This window comes from Phaenicophaeus curvirostris, chromosome 38 (genome assembly GCF_032191515.1).
Source record: "Phaenicophaeus curvirostris isolate KB17595 chromosome 38, BPBGC_Pcur_1.0, whole genome shotgun sequence".
Classification (NCBI taxonomy): domain Eukaryota; kingdom Metazoa; phylum Chordata; class Aves; order Cuculiformes; family Cuculidae; genus Phaenicophaeus; species Phaenicophaeus curvirostris.
In genome coordinates, this window is record NC_091429.1 from 658,814 (window position 1) to 673,323 (window position 14,510).

The 14,510-nt window shown below is 66.1% G+C and overlaps 2 protein-coding genes across 6 annotated transcripts in view; both read left to right on the plus strand.

Annotated features, from left to right (window-relative positions):
* Window positions 1-4,175, plus strand: part of SP1 (Sp1 transcription factor) — a 29,952-nt gene extending 25,777 nt beyond the window's left edge. For all 5 annotated transcript variants that reach the window (XM_069879546.1, XM_069879544.1, XM_069879543.1 and 2 more), the window contains one exon: window positions 306-4,175. In XM_069879546.1, coding sequence (XP_069735647.1) covers window positions 306-625 — 320 coding nt within the window. In that variant the 3' untranslated portion in view covers window positions 626-4,175. The remainder of the gene's footprint in view (window positions 1-305) is intronic.
* Window positions 1,522-13,514, plus strand: AMHR2 (anti-Mullerian hormone receptor type 2). The gene is made up of 18 exons (XM_069879435.1): window positions 1,522-1,551; window positions 1,625-1,805; window positions 4,686-4,748; window positions 5,454-5,603; window positions 6,227-6,427; window positions 6,902-6,988; window positions 7,354-7,454; window positions 8,155-8,379; window positions 9,547-9,661; window positions 9,757-9,917; window positions 10,715-10,862; window positions 10,950-11,086; window positions 11,544-11,687; window positions 11,758-11,779; window positions 12,893-12,919; window positions 13,019-13,122; window positions 13,222-13,353; window positions 13,452-13,514. Exons 1-18 carry the CDS (start codon window positions 1,522-1,524, stop codon window positions 13,512-13,514), a joined length of 2,091 nt encoding a protein of 696 aa, XP_069735536.1.
* Window positions 13,515-14,510: the final 996 nt, after the last annotated feature.

A 14,510-nucleotide genomic window follows, 5' to 3' on the forward strand; every position in this document is an offset into this window, starting at 1 on the left:
GGAGGGGCTCTTGATCAGGGAGGGCAGGGAGAGAACAAGGGGGAATGGTTTTGAGCTGAAAGAGGAGAGATTGAAGTGAGATCTTGGGAAGAAATTCTTCATGATGAGGGTGGGGAGGCCCTGGCCCAGGCTGCCCAGAGCAGGGGTGGCTGCCCCATCCCTGGAGGGGTTCAAGGCCAGGTTGGATGGGGCTTGGAGCCCCTGATCCAGCGGGAGGTGTCCCTGCCCATGGCAGGGGTGGGACTGGATGGTCTTTGAGGTCCCTTCCAGCATTCTCTGACCCCTCTGTCCCTCCCTTCATCCAGGGGAGAAGAAATTCGCCTGCCCCGAGTGCCCCAAACGCTTCATGCGGAGCGACCACCTCTCCAAACACATCAAGACCCACCAGAACAAGAAGGGCGGCACGGCCAACAGCGTGGCCATGAACGTCTCTGCCGTCCCCATGGACACCGCGGCCCTGGCGGAGGGGAACGGGGGAGCCACCCCTTCGGCTCTCATTGCCACCAACATGGTGGCCATGGAAGCCATCTGCCCCGAGGGCATCGCCCGCCTGGCCAGCAGCGGCATCAACGTCATGCAAGTGGCCGACCTCCAATCCATCAACATCAGCGGCAACGGCTTCTGAGGGCGACGCGGCCACGCGGGCACCGGCTGGCGGGCGCCGGGCAGCGACGGAGCCGACAGGCGAGCGGAGACGAAGCCGGGGAGCGGATTTTTTCACCGCGAGGACGACGTCCTCAGTCATCCTCCAGCACTAAAACCCAGCTCCTTCTTTCCTGGGATCGCAGCCTTCCCTTGAGCTCTCCGACCTCCGGGGCCCGGCGACCACACACGAAGGCCAGAGCTATATGTATATTTTTTTTTTTCATTTTGGCTTGACTTTAATATTATTATTTTCCAGCCCCTTTTTCTCCCTCCCCGAGATCCGTCTGCCCCCTCCGTAGCCTTCGACGCCGTCATGCCTTGGTTAAAACAAAACAAAACCCATACGATCATTGAAATAACTTTTTAGCAAAAAAAAAATAAAAATACAAAAAACCAACAAAACCAAAAAAAAACCCACCAAAAACACAAAAAAACCCACAAAAAAAAAGATAGGAAAAAAAAAAAAGAACAGATTCTATATTATTATTATATATATAAAAATATAAAATGTGTTGGTTTGAGAGAGGAGAGGTTTTGCTGCGACCATGGCTTGGTCTCTTTGATGCCTTATCTCGGAGCAGGGTGGATCGGATCCTCCGGAGCCGATTGCGCATTTTATAGCGGATCCCGAGTGGGGAAAAAAAAAAAAAAAAGAGAGGAAGCAAAACCCCCACCAATCCCCCACCCCGGGTCGGTTTTGTCCGCTTTTGCTTTTAGGTTCTTTAATTATGTTGTAATTATTTGGGTGAGGTTTCTGCTTTTTGCCCTCCTTCCAGCTTTTTTGTCCCCCTCGCCCTGGACTTTGCTGATCTTTCTTTTCCCAGCGCGGATCCCTTTTCCGATCCTGGCTCCGTAGGGGCTGAGCGGCGGGGGACGATGCGGGATCCGCGCGGTGCAGGGCTGCGGGTGGGTTCGCTCGGACCCAGCGCAGGGGAAAAAGGATCCTCGGGGAGTTTTTTTACCCCTTGTTGGGTTTAAGAAGAAGAATCTGGAAAACTCAGCGTCTCCGGAGCAGGACAGCGGGAAACGGTGCTTCCCCTACCCTGGAGAGGTGCTGGCGGTGAGGATGAAGCATCGGAGGGGACACGGGGCCCCGAACCTCCTGAGGCAGCTGGAGGCGGCTTCTTGGGCTCCTGCCAGGCAGAAGGAGGTTGGAAGTGGTGATAATCCAGGGAAAACCTTTCTGGTTTTCCACAACCTGGCTTTTCCTGCCCTGGGAAGACGGGGCTGCCTCAGTCCTCTTCCGTTCTTCCTCCCACACCCTCCTCTTCCTGCTCCATCCAGACAAAGGAGCCGAGGGGGCTGGATTTCATCTCAGGGTGCCACAAAGTACGCGGGACGGCGTCATTCCATCCTGGAATCCTGGCTGCGCATCCCAGTTCCCCCTCGAAGGCTTCAGGGAGTCCTGGAGGGAAATCCCTTCGTGCTTCCCAGGAGAAAGGTTGGGGTGAAAGGAGCTCCGAGCGGGAGAGGAGAGCTGAGAGCGGCAGCCTCGCTGCTGGGAACGACCTTGGGAAGCGGAATCCAAGCCCAGTTCGGAACTGGGAAGGATCCAGTCCCAGTTCAGAGATGGGAAGGAAGGGTCCAGTCCCAGTTGGGAACTGGGAGTGGTGTTGAGCTCACGTTAGGAGAGGCAGAGGTGGCCAGTGGCCTCGCTGGGTCATGTTCCCGGGGTCGAGTTCCCCACCGCTGTCCTCACCAGCCCCCGAGGTGCCTCCTCCCACCTTGGGCTCCAGCAGAGCTTGGGCTGCTGGGAATGAGCTGCTGGTTGCCCGGATTCCTCCGTTGGGCTGGAAAACTTCAGTTCCTCTGGACTGGAGTTGAGCCCAGGGCTGCATTTCCCACCCAACCCCAAGCTCTTCCATGCTTGGACGTTCCTGGAGATGCCTCCTTCCACCTTGGGCCTTGGCAGAGCCGGGACTGCCGAAAATGAGCCGATGGTTGCCCGAATTCTTCTGTTGGGCTGGAAAACTTCAGCTCTCTTGGACCAGAGTTGAACCCAGCGCTCCCAGGGTCGAATTCCCCACCAAACCCCAGGCTCTTCCATGCTTGGACGCTCCCGGAGCTGCCTCCTCCCGCTCTGGGCTCCGGGCAGAGCTGGGACCGCCACAAAGGATCTCATGGTTGCCCAAATCCTTCTGTCAGGCTGGAAAACTTCAACTCCCCTGGACCGGAGTTGAACCCGACGCTCCCAGGATCGAATTCCCCACCAAACCCCAAATTCCTCACCGAACCCCAAGCTCTTCCGTGCTCGGATGCTGCCAGGGAGCCCCGAAATCCGCCCCAGACCTAATGTGAAATGAAAATAGGGGTTTTTTACCTTGGTTTTTTTTTATTAAAGCAGCCGGAAAAAGCTGTGCCGGGAAGGGCCGGGAGCGCGGTGCCGCCTCCGGCCGGGCTCTCTCCGCTCGCTCTCTCTCTTCTCTCGATTATATATTTTTGCATTTGTATATTTTTATAATAGGAGACTTTAACGCCTTTGTATTTTAATAATCGGTGAAGCACTATGAGCTCCCCAGCGTCGGCTCCGTCTCCTCCCCCTCCCTCAAGACTGGAAGCTACAGACAATTGGTAGAGGAAAAAAAACAGGAGTTTTGGTTAATTTAATGGATAAATTTGCTTTTTTCCCACCCCTTTCTTCCCCTGAGCCCCCCCTCATCCCCAGCTCCCCCTTTACCCAACAGGAATCAAGTGCCAAACCCCGAACCCCAACCCTCGCCGTGGGGTTTTTGGGATGTCCAGGCTCTGTTGGGGGGGGGCTTGGGGTGTCCAGACTCTGCTGGGGGGGTGGGGGGGTGGGTTGGGGTGTCCTTGTCCCCCACCCCGCAAATATTCCCCATTATCCCTAAAGGAGCTTAATTTTCCTATGGAAACACGGCTGGGAAGGAGGGAATGGGGGGTTGGGATGGAGCCGAGGGGGGGGTCACCCCAATATTTTGGGGGGGGTCGGTGGATTTGGGGGGGGCCGATGCCACCGGGGAGGGGGCAGCTGGATCCATTTACCCCTGTCCCAACCCCTGGACCCCCCCCCCCGAACCCCACAAACGTGCCTTGATAAGGGGGTGAGGGGCTCACAACGACCCCCCCGCTCCCCTCCCACCCCCCCAAAGCTGTCAAAGGGGGGAGGAGGTGGGGAGGGGGCTCCCCAAAAGCATCTCCCACCTTTTAATCCCGCGGGATCTATGCAGGGCGGGGGGGTCCCCAGGACCCAGCCCCCCCCCCAGCAATAATTCCCCCATCAGGACTGTGTTGTACGTTGATTTTTTGGGGGGAGTTCTTGGTTTTTAGGAATTTGGTGGCTGATGTTCTAACACCCAAAATGTGGGGGAGGTTTTTTTTGGGGGGGAGGGGTCATTAGGGTTTGTTTTTTTTTTTTTGTGGTGCCCCACCTCCTCCAAAAAGTGCTATTTTTTTGTACAAAAGGACTTAGACGATGATGTTTAGGGGGTTTGGGGGGGCTCCTTTGTAAAACGGGGAATGACGATTTCTGGTTTTTGTAATAAACACGAGTCGCTGGCGTTGGCTGGAAACGTGCGGGGGCTTCGATTGGGGGGGAAACTGAGGCACGGGACGGGGGGGTCTGCTTGGGGAAAGGGGAAACTGAGGCAGGGAGTGAGATTTGGGGGTTGGGGGTGCACGGGGGGTTCAGTCTCATGTGGGGAAACTGAGGCAGGGAACTGGTTTGGGGGTGCAGGGGAGGCTGGGGAGGGGGGTCAGAACCAGGTGGGGAAACTGAGGCACGGCACAAGGTGGGTGATGTGAGGGGAGAGGGGAAACTGAGGCAGGGAGTGAGATTGGGGGGGTTGGGGAGGGGGGGGTTCGGGGGTGCACGGGGTGGGGGTCAGTCCCAGGTGGGGAAACTGAGGCACGTGGCCCCTGAGGCTGCGAGGAGGGGGGAGCGGAGGCTGGGAGGGCGATGTGGGGGCTGCGGCCGGGCCGGGGGGGGGGTTGGGTGCTGGGGGGGGGGGGCACCCGTCCCTCTCTCCTCCCCGCTGCGGGGGCAGTGCCTCCCTCCTCCTTCTCCCCCCCCCCCCCCCCAGCCTCCGGGCAGCACCCCCGCACGCATCCTGCTGCCCGGCCGGAGGCTCCCATGGGGCTGCCAGGTGGGGCTGGGGCCCCCCCCAGCTTTGGGGGGACCCTGGGGGGGCTCTGGGGACCCTTGGGGGGGGGGGGACTGGGACCCCCTCGCTTTAAGGTCTGGGGACCCATGGGGGGGGCTCTAGGGACACATGGGGTGCTGGGACCCCCCGCACTTTAAGGTCTGGGGACCCATAGGGGGACCCATGGGGTGCCGGGGGGGTCTGGGGGGGGGACAAACACCCATGGGGGGGTCCGGGGACCCATATAGGGAGGTGGGGACCCATAGGGGGGATCTGGAAACTGGGGGGGGGCCCTGGGGAGCCATAGGGTGTTGGGACTCCCCCCTTTAAGGTCTGGGGACCCATGGGGGGGGCTCTAGGGACACATGGAGTGCTGGGACCCCCCCCTTTAAGGTCTGGGGACCCATAAAGGGGTGGTGACCCATGAGGGGGTTCCCTGGGGACCCATGGGGGGGCTCTAGGGACACATGGAGTGCTGGGGAACCCCCCCTTTAAGGTCTGGGGACTCATAGGGGGACCCATGGGGTGCTGGGGGGGCCTGGGAGGAAGACAATCACCCATGGGGGGGTCCGGGGACCCATAGGGAGGATTTGGAAGCTATGGGGGGGCCCCTGGGGAGCCATAGGGTGCTGGGACCCCCCCCTTTAAGGTCTGGGGACCCATGGGGGGGTCTGGGAGCCCTCACGTCCCCTGTGTGCCCCCCCCCAGCCCCCCAGAACCTGAGCTGCATCTCCTACAAGGACCCCAGCGTGCGGGGGGGTTTGGGGGGCGCGGAGGGGGTCACGGGCGGCACCGTTCGCTGCCCCCCCGGCCGCTGCTGCATCGGGATCTGGAACCGCAGCCACGCGCTGGTGCAGGGTGAGGGGGGGGCTGAGAATGAGGGGGGGTCCTGAGAATCAAGGGGGGGGTCCTGAGCATGAGGGGGGGGGTCCTGAGCTGGGAGAGAGGGGTCTGAGATTGGGGAGGGGGGGGTGTCTGAGATGGAGGGGGGCTAAGCTAGGGGGTATCCTGGGCTGGGGGGAGACCTGAGCATGAGGGGGGGTCCTGAGCTGGGGGGGTGAAGGGTCTGGGGTCTCATCCTGCTGGGGGGGGGGGCAGAAGCTGAGGCTGCCCCTGCGGGGGGGGGGCGGGGGGGGGCAGGGCAGCCCGGGCTCCGCTCTGCTGCTTGACCTTGGCCTTGAGAAGGGGCTGGGGGGGGATCCCAGGCGGGGGGGGGGACGGGGGGGGTGTTCTTTGGAGAGGACTCGGGGGGGGGTCTGGGGGTCTTTGAGGCGGTTTCGGTGGGGGGGGTCTTTCAGGGGGTTCTTTAGGGGGTCTGGGGGGTCTTTCTTTGAGGGAGGGGGCTAGGGAGGGGGGGTCCCATGCATGGGGAGGCTTGGGGGGGGGCTTCTTTGAGGGGGGCTTGGGGGGTTCTGTGGGGGAGGGCTGGGGGGGGGGGGTTCTCGGGGGGGTCCCATCCAGTGACCCCCGGTGCCCCCCAGGCTGCTGGGGGGGGGGGCCCTGCCCCTCCCCGTCCTGCACCCCCAGCCCCGCGGGCCCCCCCGGCGGCTCCATCCTCGTCTGCCTCTGCCGGGGGCACCTCTGCAACGGGGGGGGTGCAGGGACCCCTCCCGGGACCCCCCCCGGGACACGGATCCCCCCCGGCCACCCCCTGGGGCTGGGGGGGGGCCGGCACCACCCTGGTATGGGGGGGACACATGGTGGGGGGGCATAGGGGGGTGCTGGGACCCCCCCATCCAGGTCTGGGGACTCACTGGGGGGGGGTGTCACCCATAGGGTTGGGGACTTATGGGGGGGGCACCCATAGGGGGTGGGGACCCCCCCAGACCTTAGGATCTAAAGGGGGGGGGAGGACCCAGGGGGTGGGTGATGGGACCCCCCCATCAAGGTCGGGGGGGAGGACGACCTGAAGGGGACTGGGGGGAACCATGGGGGGTGCTGGAGCCCCCCCAGCTTGAGGTCTGGGGGCACATGGAGGGGGACACCCCTGAAGGGGGCTTGGGGACCCATGGAGAGGATGGGGACCTATGGGGGGGCTCTGGGGACCCATGGGGGGGGGTCCGGGCAGGGGCTTTGGGAGCCACAAGGGGCTGGGGAGGCCATGGGGTGACCCAAAAGGGGGTCCCCGTGTCACCCCTCCTCGTCCCCTTCCCCAGGGCCCGGGGGGGCCGCGGGGAGCCTGTGGCTTTGGGGCGCCGGCCCCCTCCTCCTTCTCCTCCTCCTCGGCTGCTTCGCCCTGCTCGGTACAGGGGGACACGGGGGGGGACAGGGGGGGACAGGGGGGGACATGGGCACAGGCCACCCCTGCCAGGGGCCCTCTGGGTGGCCCTGGGTGTGGGGGTCCTGGGGTTCAGGGGGTCCCCAAATGCCACCTCTCTGGTGTCCCAGCTGTCCCTGGCTTGGGGGGGGGTCCTGGGGTGCAAGGTCTGCCCAGGCGCCACCTCCCTGGTGTCCCCAATGTCCCCAAATGCCACCTCCCTGGTGTCCCTGGGTGTGGGGTCCTGGGGCGCAGGGGTCCCCAGGTGCCACCTCGGCGATGGCCTCGGTGGCCTCGGTTGTGGGGGGTCCCCTGGCGGGGGGGCTCAGTGTCCCCGTGTCCCCCTCCCAGGGCTGCGCCGGGCGAGGGCTCCCACGGGGCGGCCCCCCCGGGGGATCGAGGTCCCCCCAAAGCCCCCCAGCCCCGACCTGCCCGCCCTGCGGTTCCTGCAGGTGAGGGACCCGGGGGCTGTTGGGGATCCCGGGGTGGGGTGGGCACCCAGGGGTGCCTGGGGATGGAGATCTGGGTATGGGGCACCCAGGGGTGCTCAGGGGTCCCTGACGCGGGTTCCGGGGGTTCCTGACGGGGGTTCCGGGGTTCCCGGGGTCCCTGATGCCGTTCCCGGGGGTCCCGAGAGCCCCTGACGCGGGTTCCGGGGTTCCCGGGTTCCCTGATGCGGTTCCCGGGGGTCCCTGACGCGGGTTCCTGGGTGCTCGGGGGTCCCTGACGCGGGTTCCGCGGTTCCCGGGGGTCCCTGATGTGGTTCCCGGGGGTCCCTGACGCGGGTTCCTGGGCGTTGGGTCCCCCCTGGGTTCTCAGGGGTCCCTGACGGGGGTTCCGGGGTTCCCGGGTTCCGGGGGTCCCTGACGCGGGTTCCCGGGGTCCCTGATGCGGTTCCCGGGGGTCCCTGACGCGGGGTCCCGGGGGTCCCTGACGGGGGTTCCGGGGTCCCCGGGTTCCGGGGGTCCCTGATGCGGTTCTCGGGGGTCCCTGACGCGGGCTCCGGGGTTCCCAGGGTCCCTGACGCGGGTTCCGCGGTTCCCGGGTTCCTGGGCGTTGGGTCCCCCCTGGGTTCCCGGGGGTCCCTGACGGGGGTTCCGGGGTCCCCGGGTTCCGGGGGTCCCTGACGCGGTTCCCGGGGTCCCGGCGCAGGTGCTGGCGGCGGGGCGGTTCTCGGCCGTGTGGCGGGGCACCCTGCAGCACCGGCCCGTGGCCATCAAGGCCTTCTCGGCCGGGGCCGCGGGGCGCTGCGCGGCGGAGCGGGCGGTGCTGCAGCTGCCGCTCATGGAGCACGAGAACGTCCTGAGGCTGCTGGGAACCCAGCGCGCGGGGCCCCGCGCCCGGGGGGGGCTGCTCGTCCTGCAACTCTACCCGGCCGTGAGTGGGGGGGGTCGGGGGGGGTCTGGGGGGGATCTTGGGGGACTCATGGGGGGCTTGGGGACCTTGGGGGGGGGCTTAGGGTGCATATGGGGGGCTCAGAGGGCTTGGGGACCTCGGAAGGGGGGTGCTTAGGGTGCTCATGGGGGGCTTGGAGGGCTTGGGGACCTTGGGGGGGGCTTAGGGTGCACATGGGGGGCTTGGGGACCTCAGGGGGGAGGGTTAGGGACTCATGGGGGGCTTGGAGGGCTTGGGGACCTCGGGAGGGGGGCGCTTAGGGTGCTCATGGGGGGCTTGGGGACCTCGTGGGGGGGGGTTAGGGTGCTCATGGGGGGCCTGGAGGGCTTGGGGACCTCGGGGGGGGGGGCTTAGAGTGCTCATGGGGGGCTCAGAGGGCTTGGGGACCTCGGGGTGGGGGGCTTAGGGTGCTCATGGGAGGCTCAGAGGGCTTGGGGACCTCGGGGTGGGGGGCTTAGGGTGCTCATGGGGGGCTTGGAGGGCTTGGGGACCTCGGGGAGGGGGCTTAGGGTGCTCATGGGGGGCTTGGAGGGCTTGGGGGGCTCAGGAGGGGTGTGGGGTGCATGGGGAGCTTGGGGGGCTCAGGGTGCTCATGTGGGGGGCACGGGGTGCCTGGGGTCTTGGAGGGCTCAGGGGGCTCATGGGGGGCTTGGGGGGGCTCAGGAGGGGTGTGGGGTGCATGGGGGGCTTGGGGGGCTCAAGGGGGGCTGAGGGTGCCTGGGGTCTTGGAGGGCTCAGGGTGCTCATGGGGGGCTTAGGGGCTCATGGGGGGCTTGGAGGGGTGTGGGGTGCAAGGAATGATTGGGGTGCTCCTGAGGTGCACATGGGGGGGGGTATGGGGGGCTTTGGGGGCTCAAGGTAAGTACGGGGCGTACGAGGGGCTCAAGGCGCTCATGGCGGGGGCTCCTGGGGTGCTTGGAATGATTGGGGTGCTCCTGGGGGGCTCAGGGTGCTCCTGGGGCTCTTGGCATGATTGAGGGGGGCATTCGGGGTGCTCACGGGGCACTTGGGGCTCACGCGGATGATCCCGGGGAGCCGTGCGTGCTCACAGGGGGGTGCGGGGGGGTCCGTGGGGCACACGCGGGTGTGCGCGGGGAGCTGGGGGGGCTGCTGCGTGTCCCCCACACGTGTCCCCACGCGTGTCCCCAGGGCTCCCTGCGGGGGTTCCTGGGGCAGCACGTGGGGACGTGGACGGGCAGCGTGCGCCTGGCCCTCTCGCTGGCCCGCGGCCTCGCCTTCCTGCACCAGGAGCTGTGGCGCGACGGTGAGAGCTACACGCGGGCACCGAGCTGCCCCGGGCTCTGCGGGGTGACCCCCCCCACCCCGTGTCACCTCCTCCTGTCCCTGTCCCCCCCCAAGGTCTGTACAAGCCCAGCGTGGTGCACCGGGACCTGAGCAGCCAGAACGTGCTGGTGCGTGAGGACGGCACCTGCGCCATCGGGGACTTCGGGCTGGCGCTGGCGCTGCCCCCGCGCGCACAGGACGGAGCCAGCGGCCACCACGTCGTCCCCATCCGCAAGGTGACGGGGCGGGGGGGGATGGAGATGGAGATGGGGATGGGGATGGGATTGAGATGGAGATGGAGATGGAGATGGAGATGGGGATGGGATGGAGACGGGATGGGATGGAGATGGGATGGGGATGGGGATGGGATGGGATGGGATGGAGATGGAGATGGGGATGGGATGGAGATGGGGATGGGATGGAGATGGGGATGGGATGGAGATGGGATGGGATGGAGATGGGATGGGATGGAGATGGGGATGGGGACGGGATGGGATGGAGACGGGATGGGATGGGATGGGACGGAGATGGGGATGGAGATGGGATGGAGATGGGGATGGAGGTGGAGATGCAGATGGAGGTGGTGGACAAGGATGGGGACAGGAATGGAATGGGATGGAGATGGGATGGGGACAGAGATGATGAAAACAGAGAGATAGAGATAGAGGAGATAGAGATGGAGATGGAGATAGAGATGTAGGCAGTGGAGATGGAGATAGAGATGAGGACTGGGATGGTATAGGATGGAGATGGAAAGAGAAGGGATGGGGATGGGACAGCAATGGAGATGGGGACGGGAATGGGATGGGAATGAGCTGGGCACAGGGACAGGGATGGGATGGGGATGGGGATGGAGATGGGGCAGGGATGGGGATAGGAATGGCATGGGATGGAGATGGGATGGGATGCTGGAGATTGGGACAGGGATGGGATGGGATGGGATGGGATGGGATGGGATGGGATGGGATGGGTGCCGTCACCTGCCGGCTGCGGGCTCGGCCCGGGGGCCGTGCGAGTGGTGTGGTGGGCGCAGGCGGGCACCCAGCGGTACCTGGCGCCCGAGATCCTGGACGAGAGCCTGGACCTGCGGGCGTGGGGCCGGGCGCTGCGGCAGGCGGACGTCTACGCGCTGGCTCTGCTCCTCTGGGAGATCCTCTCGCGCTGCCAAGCCCTCAGCCCCGGTGAGCACCCATGGGTGTCCCCCAGCTCCCCAGGGACGTTTACCCCTCCCCGAATCCCCCCTGACCTCCCCCACCCCGGCTCCCCAGGAGCCCCGGTGCCCGCGTTCCGGCTGGCGTACGAAGCGGAGCTGGGTGCCAGCCCCACGGGCGCCCAGCTCCGACACTTGGCTGTCGAGGAACGGAGGCGCCCGCTCATCCCCCCCGCCTGGCACTGCGCCCCCCAGGTCAGCGGAGGCTCTTGGGGTGCCCCGGGGTGCCCATGCCCAAGGGAGAGGTCCCTGCACGGGTGCCCAGGGGGGTTTGGGAGTCTCCAGGGGTGTCCCGGGGTGCCCACGCCCAAGGGAGAGGGGCCCTACTGGGACTTTTTGGGTGCCATGGGGGGTTTGGGGTGCCAATCCCTATGGGAAAGGGGCTCAGCTGGAGGGTTTGGTGTGCCGGGGGGTTTTGGGGTGCCCATACCCAAGGGAGGGGTCTCTTCCTAGGTGCCCAGGGGGCTTGGGGGTGCCCAGGGGGGTCCCTGCAGGGATGCTCGAGGATGCTGGGGGGGCGCAGTTCCTTGCTGGGGGGTCTCAGCTTGGGAGATCCCTGCTTGGGGGGGGGGAGTGTCTTTGCTTTAGGGGGGGTCCCAGCTTGGGGGCTCCCCGCTAAGCCCCCGGGGGGGCTGTTTCTGTGTCCCCACAGCCCGGGGGGGCCCTGCCCGAGCTGCTGGAGGATTGCTGGGACCCCGACCCCGAAGCCCGGCTCTCGGCCGAGCGGGCGCTGCAGCGGCTGCAGCGCCTGGCAGCGGGGCCCCCCCCGACCCCTGGCCCCCCCCCGACCCCCGCTGCCCCCCTCTGGACCCCCCTCCCCGCTACCAGCTGCCCCCCTCCCCCCGGGACCCCCCAGAACGCCAGAGCCCCCCCGCCCCCTGCTGCCCCCCCCCCGCTCGCTGCCGAATCCCCACCCCCACCTCTAGGACCCCCCTGACCACTGGGACCACCCCCACAACAATTTCCACCCCCCCCCGACCACCGGGACCCCCCCTAACAATTTCCACCCCCCCCCGACCACCGGGACCCTCCACCCTGCTGCCCCCCCACCCCCTGCTGTCCCCCTCCCCACTCCCCCCAGCCCAGAAACCCAAGCACAGCCCCCCCCGTGCCCCTCCTGCCCGCCCCCAGCCCCCCCCAGCGGAGCCGCAGAGGGAAACTGAGGCACGGGCGGGCGGGCACAGGGACCCGGCGGAGCCGCAGGGACCCGGCCCCGCCCCCAGGGGGAGGAGCCACAGCCGAGGCCACGCCCCCTTCCCGACGGGCGGGGCCGCACGGAGCGGAGGCGGCAGGTGGGGACGGAGACACCCCCCCCCCCCCCAACCCCGGGACCCCCCTGGACCCCTGTAGCCCCCCCCAGCCCCCCCTCTGCACCCCCAGAGCCCCCAGCCCCCCCTCTCTATGCACCCCCAGAGCCACCAGACACCCCCCCCGGGATCCCCAGAGCCCACAGACCCCCCCACTGCACCCCCAGAGTCCCCTCCCTGCACCCTCAGAGTCCCCTGACTCCCCCCTGCACCCCCACAGCCCTCCTGGACCCCCAGACCCCCCCCACTGCACCCCCACAGCCCCCCTGCACCCCCAGACCCCCCCACAGCCCCCCTACACCCCAAGAACACCCCCAGACCCTCAGACCTCTTCCCAGCCCCCCTGCACCCGAAGAGCCCCCCCGTCCCCCACCCTGCACCCCCAGAGCCCACTTGACCTCCCTGAACGCCCCCGACCCCTCTGCACCCCCAAATCCCCCCAGCCCCCCGAGCCTCCCTGCACTCCCAAGACCCCCCCCAGCCCCTCTGTACCCCCAAATCCCTTCTGACCCCCAGCCCCCTTCTCGCACCCCCCCAGCCCCCCAAGTTCTCCCCCAAGCTGCTGTGACTCAGTTTCCCCTTGGAGGCAGCAGGGGGGTCCCCACGACAGAGGGGGGGGTCCCCAAGGACCCCTCCTGGGGTTTGGGGGGGGCTCCACTCACCCTGTGTGTGTGTCCCCAGGTCCCTGAGCTGTCACCAACCATGTGGGACCCCAATGCAGGTAAAGGGGGGGTGATACACCCCAAAATCAAGGGGAGCTCCCCCTCCCTGGGGAGTAAATAAGGGGTCCCCTCTCATTTTTCTATTTTCTCCCCTCCAGGCCCACCTCCCAACCCCGTGTACCCCCCAACCCCCACGTACCCCCCCCAACCTGCCCCCCCCAACCCCCCATACCCCTCCCAACCCATCTGCCCCCCCCCAACCGTACCCCTAAACCCAATGGGGGGGCCCGGGCAGCCCCCCCACCCTGGGGTGCCCACCCCCCCGTACCCCATGGGACCTCCTGGGTGCCCCCCCTTGCAGCCCCCCCACCCTGGGGTGCCCCCCCTGCTCCCCCCCCACCCTGGGGTGCCCCCCCCGTACCCCCCCGGGCTGGACAAGAAGGCGATGAAGAAGATGAAGAAGAGGATGAAGAAGGCTCACAAGAGGCACAAGGTGAGGGGGGGGAACACGTGGGGACGAGGCGGGGGGGCACCCCCTGCGTGTCCCCGTCCCCCCCACAAGGTGCTCATGGCCATCCTGTTGCCCTGCAGCGCTCTTCGTCCTCCTCGTCCTCATCCTCCTCGTCCTCATCCTCCTCCAGCGACTCCGACTGAGGCCACCGCTGCAAGGACCACACGGGGCCTCCTGGGACCACCTGGGACCTCCTGGGACCACCTGGGACCTCCTGTGGTCTCTTGTGTCACCCGTGTCCTCCTGTGACCACCCGTAGCCTCCCACGGCGTCCAGTGACCACCCATAACAACCTGCGTTCTCCTGTGACCACCCATGGTCTTCCATGGCCTCCTGTGACCACCCATGGTCTCCTGTGTCACCCATGTCCTCCTGTGACCATCTGGGACTACTCACATCTTCCTGTGACCGCTGATGACCACCCAAGTCCTCCTGTGACCATGTCCATGCCCATGACCACCCTGCACTACCCACGCCTTGTGTGAAGCCACAACCACCTGTGACCTCCCGTGTCCATCCACAACCACGTGTGACCACCTGGAGCCACCCAGGACCTCCTGTGTCCACCTGTGACCTCCCGTGTCCGTCCATGACCACGTGTGACCACCTGGAGCAACCCAGGACCTCCTGTGTCCACCTGTGACCTCCTGTGTCCGTCCATGACCATGAGTGACCACCTGGAGCCACCCAGGACCTCCTGTGTCCACCTGTGACCTCCCGTGTCCGTCCACGTGTGACCAACCAGAACCACCCGTGACCAACCACCAGCTCATCCAGGACTGGAGCCTCCCACACCACCACGTCCCCTCGCCCCCCAATAAAGCCCTGGGCCCCCCAAGCTGTGTCGGCGTCTCCTCCGTGCCCCTGGGGGGGGAACACAGCCCCTCCTCCTGCCCCACTGCCCCCCAGCTGCCCCATTGCCCCCGTCACCCCTTTCCTGGCCCCTGTTCCCCTTTTCCTGCCCCTCATTACCTCATTACTCCTTTCCTGCCCCCCATCACCCCCTACTCCCCCTTTCCTGCCACCAATCACCCCGATTCCCTTTTCTGCCCCTCATTACCCTTTTTCTGCTCCCCATTCCCCTTTTCCTGCCCCTCATCACCCCCTATTCCTCATTCTTTGCCCTCATTCCCCTTTTC